This window comes from Theobroma umbraticum, unplaced genomic scaffold (assembly GCF_002168275.2).
Source record: "Theobroma umbraticum cultivar Fairchild unplaced genomic scaffold, ASM216827v3 scaffold_12.1, whole genome shotgun sequence".
Lineage (NCBI taxonomy): Eukaryota > Viridiplantae > Streptophyta > Magnoliopsida > Malvales > Malvaceae > Theobroma > Theobroma umbraticum.
The window spans coordinates 4,164,766-4,174,117 of NW_018397269.1; the positions used below are offsets into that span (position 1 = coordinate 4,164,766).

Consider the following 9,352-nt stretch of genomic DNA (forward strand, 5'->3'; position numbering starts at 1 on the left):
CAAGGTCAAAGTTTTAGCACCAAGCATGACACACCAAAGCTTCCTTTTTTTTATTGATGTTATACGTACTAAAGCTTAAGCACCAAAGCATACATGCCAAGGTCAAAGTTTTAGCACCAAGCATGACACACCAAAACTTTCTTTTTTTTATTGATGTTATATGTCAAAGCATGAATCACTTTATTATACATCAGGCATATTTTGTCAAATTTAAATTATTAAAAAACTCAACATCAATAAATCCAAGAATATGTTACTCACTATGCCATGTTTTTTAGTATGTAGAATGATGATAAAGAGTTTTGTGAATATAAACTAATAACCCTAAAACTATATTATTACCTTTCATATTATGTTCTTTAATATGTAGATCAATGGCAATATAACAAAATAACGAATAATAGATAAAATTAACATTTGAGAAAACTGAATAACGAGAGCAAAATAGAAAGCACAGCAAAATGAAAACTCCAACACACGAATAGTGGGGGAGAAAAATTAAAATTATTTAATTTATTTGAAATAAATTTAAAAATATTTTTGTCATCTTATAATTGAAATTGAATAAAACAATTAATTTTATATGGAAGATTATTTCTAAAATGAGAGTTTATGAAGATAAACATTTTTTGTAATTTTCACTATTCGTAATATAAAAATAAATTTAAATAATATATTATATTCGATGTAATGAAATACAATATTACAATAACAAGGATCACCGCCCATTCTTAGAAAACACGCTCTATTTATTAACAAAACCAGCGGGCAATACAGAGGTTTGATTACATTGTTGAACAGCAAGGTAGCGCCGCATTACAACAGGAATCTCCCATTATCCATGTACAAGAGCATAACTATTTTGTACATCTATAAGAGAAGACAAGCCACACTGCAAAACGTTTCAACATTTGAAACCCCCACATGCAATAAGCCACAATATGATGATCAACACAAGAATAGCTCCTCCTACCATCAGTTTCATCTGGAGATTCTGCAGCCACATCTTCCGTCGCAGTTGTCGGCCTTGCCTCTGGAAGCTATCAGCCTATATCCAAAACAAGCATTCCCACAAGCACATACATATTATGAACTTACTTTAGAACCCCTTCCAGATTTCTTCAATCAATAAGAAAAAAGCACCAACCTGGAACTGTAAGTTCTCTGTTTTGTCCACTAGAAGTTCAATCTTCTCCCCACGATCCAAAACCTGCACAAAAAAGACAGAAAATTAATTATTGAATTTGTTGACAATCAAAAAACAGTATCTATTATTCGTTTTTCTTTTGATAGTGAAGAAACAATATCAAACAGTTTAAAGAAGGAACAATATTAACGGCAAGTTAGCATCTTCTACAAAATTCATAGCAAAAAATGTTCATAAAATCTGGCCTTTAATCATTGCCTTGGGAAATGGACTTTATGGTAGGAAGTTATCAATTCAGTGCTACAAAAGAAAACAGAAAACCAGTCGACAGTCCTCCATGAATATCTCCCAAGCATATATATTGTATTTCGTCAGTGGCAAGTGCATGCATGATCACATGAGTAAAACAGGTTTAAAAATTTTTGTTCGTGATACTTTAAGGCTCAATAGAAGTGACCATCCTTTGGCACTTTTCAGGTGAAACTATTGAAACGAAAAAGAAGAATAAACAAGGATTAATAAATCCCAAAAAATAAAGAAGATTAACCAGAAGCAAAAGAGAGAATCTTTGCTCTGACCCATTCTTAAGTATAGGCAGGGAATCTCCTGTCTGGTCGTCCAGCAAATCAAGAGGAAAAAATCCATATAGCATACCTTTAGCAACCACATTTTTCAGGCATTAGCCTACATTTTTCAGGCATTAGTTTCAGGAGATTAGTGAACCTTAACTCTAGCTGCTGTGCCACAGAAATACATTCATGTCAGATTTTAAATTGAAAATTTTGGAATGGAAAATTTAGGCCTTGTTAAATTTACCCATCAAACCTCATCCATGCGTAGGATTTTGTACTAACAGCAAAAAGTTCCAAAGCATGAAGAGGCGTGAGAAGACTTTCAACTAGAAGAGTTGGAGATTGATTTGGCTGGGGTTCGGTATGATGCCATGGCGTTTGAGCTGAGATCATAGTACACCTCACTAAACTAATGCACCACAAGGAGCTGGAAATGCTTCTAAGTCCTTACCACAACAATGCTCAACTAAGCTGCATCAACTAAGAGGTGTATCGTGCCTGGACTCATTAACTTTACTGTCAATTGTCAAGCTAAGCTTTGAATCAATAAATACTTGATAAAATTGATTAAGCCACTAACTACGCAGAAGTTGCTTAGAAGCGAATAACAGAAGTTCTTCCAAGCCAGGCTTGCCATATCTTTTGTCAAGTTGTTCAGTATAAATCTTTGGTTATGCCATACTAATTCTGCAAGTTGGAGAGTTTAAATCTAAGGATTATTATTCTATATACTGGTGGTGGAACTCAAAAACTCCACAAACAGGTTTATTCACTTGACCAGTGTCCTACCTACAAATAAGTAAGTCAACAGTCATAAACTTAGCTAACATATTTAGTTATATGGACATGTGTCATGTGAACAAATCTGCTTGTAGAGTTTTTAAATTCTATCCCAGCATTAAGATAATTATCCTAAGTTTAATGCAGCTCTGTCTAAATAAGGAAATCATCCTCTCCACTAACTGACATTATCCTTTCACTACGTGAAAAAGTTACTAGTTAAAGAGGGAAATCAAGGACATAAGTAAATTACTCCAGAGATGAAAGAGAGTTACAAGAAAACTTATTCATACTGATAAAAAGATTAACAATAATGCGGACACTTCATATGAAAGCCAATGCTAGAGCTTGATGACTAATGCATCTCATATGGTGGTCAAGCCTAAAATGCAGTGGCAATTCCTTTGGACACTAGTGATACCATTTTCATACATTTCCCATCCCTCCACTTCAGTCTTTAAAGGCATCTTTGATTTAAAGCCTCTTTGACCTGGCTAGAGCTTCTGTAATTCAAAAAGTACTATAAGAGAAGCTAAAATAGCATTAGGCAAACTTCAAATTAAAAGCCGTGTAAAATGAAAAAAACTATTTGATAGTAGATCTTTGTTAATTTTTTTTGGTGAGTAAATAAAATAAAAAATTTAACCATTATCAATTCAAATCATAAGTTTTAAAGTAAGAGTAGTAAATAAAATAAATAAAATCTTTTGTTAATGGAAAATAGAATAAAGCTGATTTTCATTGTCCAAAAGAAATCAGATAAAAACAAATAAAATCAAAAGCAAGGTTAAGTAGAATAAAGAAAGATGAATTGTAGACAATAATATGAGAATGTACAAAAATCTCATTCAATATTTGTTACTATGTAATAGTACTTTTTGAAGAAAACTTTTATTTATAACTTTGTCTAGAAGTTCAAATTAGCTACTGGCATAACCCAAAACTTAAAAAATTGGAGAGCCAAACACTTTGCTTCTGTTGTTTTAGTAGAATAACTCTTCCATAAGTTGGGCCATGCGCCCACTTATCCTTCATTGGCCATTTTTTTTTTAATTTTTTGAACCTGGAAATCTTAACAAACTGAAGTATGATTTTACAAAGTGAATACCAAATAACTGCAATAGAGAATTTTGAACTGGAAAAGGTAAGTTTACTTGGTGTACATACAAGACAAATAAGTATCACACTGCAGTTTGTAGGAAATAGCAAAGAAATAAGGTTCTGAAGCATCAGAGCAAAGAGAGATGCACTGCAAGTCCCAAATATCATGAATGCACCACAACCAGCTAGAAATATTCTTTCTTATCTCATTAATATCATCACTAAATCGAGGTGGCTGAATTTTGAAGGCTAAGATCTCTATACCAAGCAAATTTGATTATCAACTAGACCCCACTAAACTCAAAGACTTGTCACAACTTACCAGCTACACATTAAAACTGAACCACTAAATTTATGAATAAACTAAAGCTTATACCCCCCAAGTTACAATCTACCTGGCCAAAAGCATGAAGTAGCAGCTCCAATTCTTAGTTCAAGGGGATCAAGGCTATCGCCTAATATAAATATCAAGACCTTCTGAGTTGAATATCTTTGACATAAACCAGCTACAGAAAGTTTTAACTTTTTTTAGTTCACTACATTTGGGGCAACTTTTTCAAGGTATTTTAAATTTGAAGGGCAAAATCGGTCACCCTTTAATTTACACAAATACCTATTAAGACTGTTTCTAAAGCCTCAAAACCAAAAGCAGATAACGCAAGCTACAAGTAGCCATGCAGCAATCACAAAGAATAAACTCTGAATGGTAAAAGCAATAAGAACTAGCAATAGAAAGATTCCAATCCATCTCCACCCAACCCAGAATCTGCTTGCCCCAGCAAATCGAATTTGCCATGAGCTTAACTGCGAAGAGAAAATGTAGAAGCAGGAAAAGGCAGAGGCCTCTTTTAACTCCTAATCACAAAACACTACTCAATAGAAGAGTCTGAATGCAAATCCTCCATGAGCTGTCTTCACATAGCCACTGCTGAGGGTTTCTATCACTAGTAATACCAAGGATATCAGAAAGATCAAATCATTTATAAAGAACTATCACAAAACATACCATCCATCATGCCAAGAAAGAGATCCTGAAACCATTTTGCAGTCCAGACTATAAGACAATTTCTTGTACTCTAATCCCTTCGGAAAAGGTCCTAAACCCATACAGCAAAGACATAGAGATGCAAAGCTCCTTCCATGAATCCCCAGGGAGTTAGAATAATTCTTGTTATGCATTCATTCAAACCGTCAATTCTCTTTTCAAGGGGTAGGGGTCAGTGGGGGCTGCTAAATAGGACACAAACATCCAACATGAAGCTTTGTCTAGATTTTTAACTTGTCTTAGATTCTGCTAAAAGGTGCCCAAAAAGAGGATACAGACACATGGATACTTTGTAAAATTGTAGAGGATGATACTAGAAAAAAGCAAGATGAACTGAAAAAATTGGGACAAATTCATTTGACACAAATCCTTTTTGAAGTATTAATGGTGTCCTAGTATAAAAAAGCTAACACTAAGTGGCTTCTGATTTGGTTGTTATATATATAAAAGCCTCACTATAACTCGGGCTACACAAAAGAAGGTTGCCCTAACCCATTCCATAAACCCCAATGCCCCCATCCCCAAGATTCAAACCTAAGACGTCCAAGTTAGAGCCTCAAGTTCTAACCATTGGAGTGTCCCTATTTGAGACTAATTGGACCTAAGCTGACTCAAAAGCAATATATTTAGAACAATCATTCTTTTTTGTTTTTAACATGGCCAGATGCCAAGATAATAATGTTATACGTGCATGAATATGTAGCGTGGCTAGATGCTGGAAAAGAAACCCAAACAGTTAGTCGAAAAGCAAAACCCCAAAAATTTGACCGAAGAAAGCCACATGGTGGGCCTACTGCAGGATGTCTAGTATCCCCTTCTCCTTCTCTTAATCTCTTACCCTTTACCTCCCTTCTATGTACCTTCCTCCATGCCCTCAATTAATTTGGTCATTTTTACCTCATATGTATCCCCTTCATCCTCATAATTTGCTCTCTTTGATCCCCTCACAATTTGTCCTTCCCTCTCTCTTTTGCAGTGGCATCTAAGTGCAATTTCATTTTTGATTTGTGGATTTTGTGTGATAGTCCATAGAAATGGTTTAATAGCAATTTTATATTTGAATCTTCCCTTGAGAAGGAGTCACATCCATATCTTCAGCATCAAATCAGACAGCTATTCCATACCAATACCAATGCCATCATATCAGGTAGGTCTAAAACCAGTTATAAACTGCAAGCAAAAAAAAACAATAAACTTCCGTCCAGGAGTTGTTGCACCAGCAATATTACCGTTTTCCTCCAATCCCTCCAACATAAGACCTTTAATTTGGGCACAAACTTCTTCTTCGGAGAGGGAGGGGGGGGGGGCAATTTCTTCTTTCAATTTGCTCCCTACCATTAGTGCCCTTTAAATTATCATGATAATCCACATGAAATATATAACTTCATTGTTAATTTTCTACACACAAATATAAATACTACTACATAGACTAAAAGAAAAATAAAATGGGTATGAACAATACGTTTCGATAAAGATAAATAATGCTAAGAAAGATGGGGTGCCCTTCACAATGCATAACAATAGCTATCACTTTCAGAGCATAAAAAGTCTCCGCATTGATCTAATTAGTTAGAAACTGCAAAGTGCTGAAGAAGAATTCCAACAAATCAAACTTCCAGTTGAAAAGCCCAATGTTGGCTGGTTTGAGACATACAGTGCTCTGGTTTCACTTTTTCATTAGTGAAAGGGTCAAATATATGTCTAAATACCAACTTTTGAGACATAAAATGTCCAGAAATAGATAATAAAAATTTCAACACTCATAGAAAGAATACAGCTGACATGACAGCTGAGAAAACAAAAGTCAATTCCTAATCCGTTCTTCTCCAAAACTTGATAGTTAGCATGTTCGACTAGAGTATTACTTTTCTACAGCCCCATCAACCCTCTTTCTGTAAAAAATTCTAAAATGAAGAAAACAAATCAAGACGAACACAATATTACAAGTTGGAGAGTTATCAGAAAGGGCAAGCATACCATAGAGACATATAAACTAGCCATTGGAAAAGAAAATTGTTATAAAATACTTATTCTCTACTTTCTAAGTTACACATCCATTTTTTTCCACAACTATTCCACTTTCCAAGAAAAGATATGCATACCTTCTCAATGTTATCCATCATAATCCCCTTGACCTCAGTTATTTGAGCTTTTAATTTTGAGAGCTTACTGATTTCTTCTGGATGGTCCATACAATATTGCATGTGCTCCTTAAGCCTTGGTCTGTTATACAAAGCATTGAATTACAGGCTAGTATTCATTCTACTAGAACTACTAAAAGAATACACTATCTTGTATATAAGACAGCATAGGTAATCAGACAAAATAACAACATAACCTTGCCAAGTATATACGTACCCGAATTCTCTATCAAGATTATACGCAATGCTAAATCGATCTTCAAATAAGTCATCGTCCTCCTCATCATCAGCTAGAGGGTGCAGACACTCGTTTTTAATGCTTGCACCATATCGCTGTTTAAAATCATCTTGCACTCGTTCTAGAAAAACAAAAGGCACACTCCTTCCAACTGATTCATCTGCCACAACCAGAAAAACTGCACATGGAAACAAACATTGTCAACCACATAGTCTGACATCAGAAATTTGACTGACACAGTTTTGTTAAGGCATGAGCCTAGGCACAGTGCCAGACAACAAAAGCACCTCTGACCCTTTGAGGCAAGGCGCATTTGGTCAGGTGCACCAGGCACACTGTTTTCGTAAAGTGGTAGCTGCAAAAAAAGCCTGCCTGATTGAAGTTCTCTTTCATTTCTTTTCTTTTTACTTTTTTTCATTAGCTGAAACTTTAATAGTAAAAAAAGGGACAATATCAAACTCTTTACTTCTCAATGGTTGAGTAGTCAACAACAAACTTAAGACCATAAGGAAATCATACATATTGACCAAAACAAGGAAAAGGAAATTTTGTATGTTTTGTAGGATAAAAATGAACCACCTTTAGAGATTATAATCAAACTTTATATCTTAAGCTTATTTTATACATATATACACACAAAAACACACACATATATGCATTGTGCCAGATTTCATTCAGGCAAGTGCTGTTTCTATGGCCCGAACCTTAGGCAATATAACAGTTCTAGAGCCTAGAGTGCACCGTGCACCCTTGACATCAATGGACTGACATTAAGAAATTGTAAGAAATAGTACCAAATCCATTGTCAATGAGAAAGTTAAATGTGTGCCCATCACATGAATATGTGAACTTGCTGCTATTTGAAGGCAGCTTCTGTAAACATTGAACAGCAATGGTACTAAAGTTCCCAGAATATGACGTGTGCTCTGCTAGAACAACAGTTCCTTTAGCAACAAAGCTATAAATCAAGCCTTTTTGATTCATTTCTCAGCTGGATCTTCTGACGTCTCGAGATCCACAAAAGAAGTTGACAAGATCTGCATATTGACATTAACTTAGAAAAGATCATATAAAAATTAAATAAAAGACCTTTGTTCTTTCCTTAACAAAGAAAGCAATGCCAAAACAGAAAAAGGTAGACAGTTTAGGCGAAGCTCAAAATGAATTTAGGAAAGACAATTGCAACTGAAGCTTAATGAAACCACCGAGCTTCTCAGCGATAAGGAAAATACATGACTGAACAAAAAGACAAGTTAAATTTAGCTAAATTTTGATACTATCAATTCATGCAAAACATGGATGGTAAGTGAAGCAAGGAATATATCCCTATACTCACCAAATTCAATTCCCAAAAAGGAAATTAAACAAAACAAAACAATTATTCAGCAGATCTTATTCAACAAAAGTAAGAAGTTCATCTGAAGCAAATAACTGCTCTCCTCCCAGAAGCAAACCCTAATGCTTTATTGAATTCACAGTAAAATTCCAAAGAGAAAAACGAAGAAGCACAGCTGTATTGACTTTCTGGATGTGGGTTTTTGATTTTACCATGAAATCTTCCACTCCCCCCTATATTGTAGCTAGCAACCAAACCAAAGAGGTTAAGGACTCAAATTGGAAACATTTGGTCGATCTAACGAAAAATGGTGCAATTTTAAAAGAATATGAGATCGAGATTTACCAATGAAATCAAGGAGCGAAGAATCTTAACCAAAAAGAGAAAACCAGAGGAGAAGAGAGAACCTGAAGAAGAAGTTGGTTCGTAATGTTTCTTGGCGTGAGGGGTGAAGCGACGTGGGCGAAGCTTCTTAGGACCGTGGAAATGGAAGTTGTATTTTTCACGCGAGCAAGAGTGGAGGTGTTCAAGTTGGCCGTAAAGCCCCCAGATCACGCTTTAAATTATGGATTTTTTAGACAACAGCATGCTCTAACTCTTATTAAAAATAATACGATTAGCTTTTTCATAAAATAAATTATATTAATTTTAATTTTAATTAAAATTATTATAAAAATATATATCATCTTCAATTTTTTAATAAATTAAAATAAAATAAATTTATTTTAATTTTATAAATAATTTTAGATATTAAAATTAAATAAATTTATAAACAAATAGATTAACTCTCAAACTTGTTTGCTAATAATAATATTAAATTTATTAATGAATAAGAGAAAAAACTTTTAAATAGTATTTGAATGTAATTTTAAATTTTTAAGTTTTTTTTTAATATTTGTAATGAGAAAAGAAAATCTAAAATTTTACTATTTTATTATTAGATTTTTTGTTTCTTTATTTTTTTATTAGGATTTGTAGAGAGATAGAGTAAA

At 34.1% G+C, this 9,352-nt stretch overlaps 1 protein-coding gene across 3 annotated transcripts; it reads right to left on the reverse strand.

Moving 5' to 3' along the window:
* Positions 1-728: 728 nt before the first annotated feature.
* Positions 729-8,921, reverse strand: VAMP727 (vesicle-associated membrane protein 727). 3 transcript variants are annotated; one of them, XM_021440645.2, is made up of 6 exons: positions 8,768-8,921; positions 7,819-8,061; positions 7,004-7,202; positions 6,748-6,868; positions 1,148-1,210; positions 729-1,048 (listed from the first exon to the last, which is right to left on the reverse strand). In XM_021440645.2, the coding sequence occupies exons 2-6, from the start codon at positions 8,006-8,008 to the stop codon at positions 905-907; spliced, it is 717 nt and encodes a 238-aa protein (XP_021296320.1). In that variant the 5' UTR covers positions 8,009-8,061; positions 8,768-8,921; the 3' UTR covers positions 729-904. The 3 variants fall into 3 exon arrangements, with proteins under 3 accessions (XP_021296320.1, XP_021296322.1, XP_021296323.1); XM_021440647.2 differs by having other exon boundaries at positions 8,706-8,909; XM_021440648.2 differs by lacking the exon at positions 8,768-8,921 and adding an exon at positions 8,573-8,701.
* Between the last annotated feature and the right edge of the window lie 431 nt (positions 8,922-9,352).

Bases quoted from the DNA above. Each gene is read 5' to 3' on its own strand.
- VAMP727 (XM_021440645.2), bottom strand. From the start codon at position 8,008: ATGAATCAAAAAGGCTTGATTTATAGCTTTGTTGCTAAAGGAACTGTT. The intron at 7,203-7,818 runs GTACTATTTCTT...TTCCATGTGCAG, and splicing joins TCTCATTGACAATGGATTTG to TTTTTCTGGTTGTGGCAGAT. The intron at 1,211-6,747 runs GTATGCATATCT...TTTTTTGTGCAG, and splicing joins TGATGGATAACATTGAGAAG to GTTTTGGATCGTGGGGAGAA.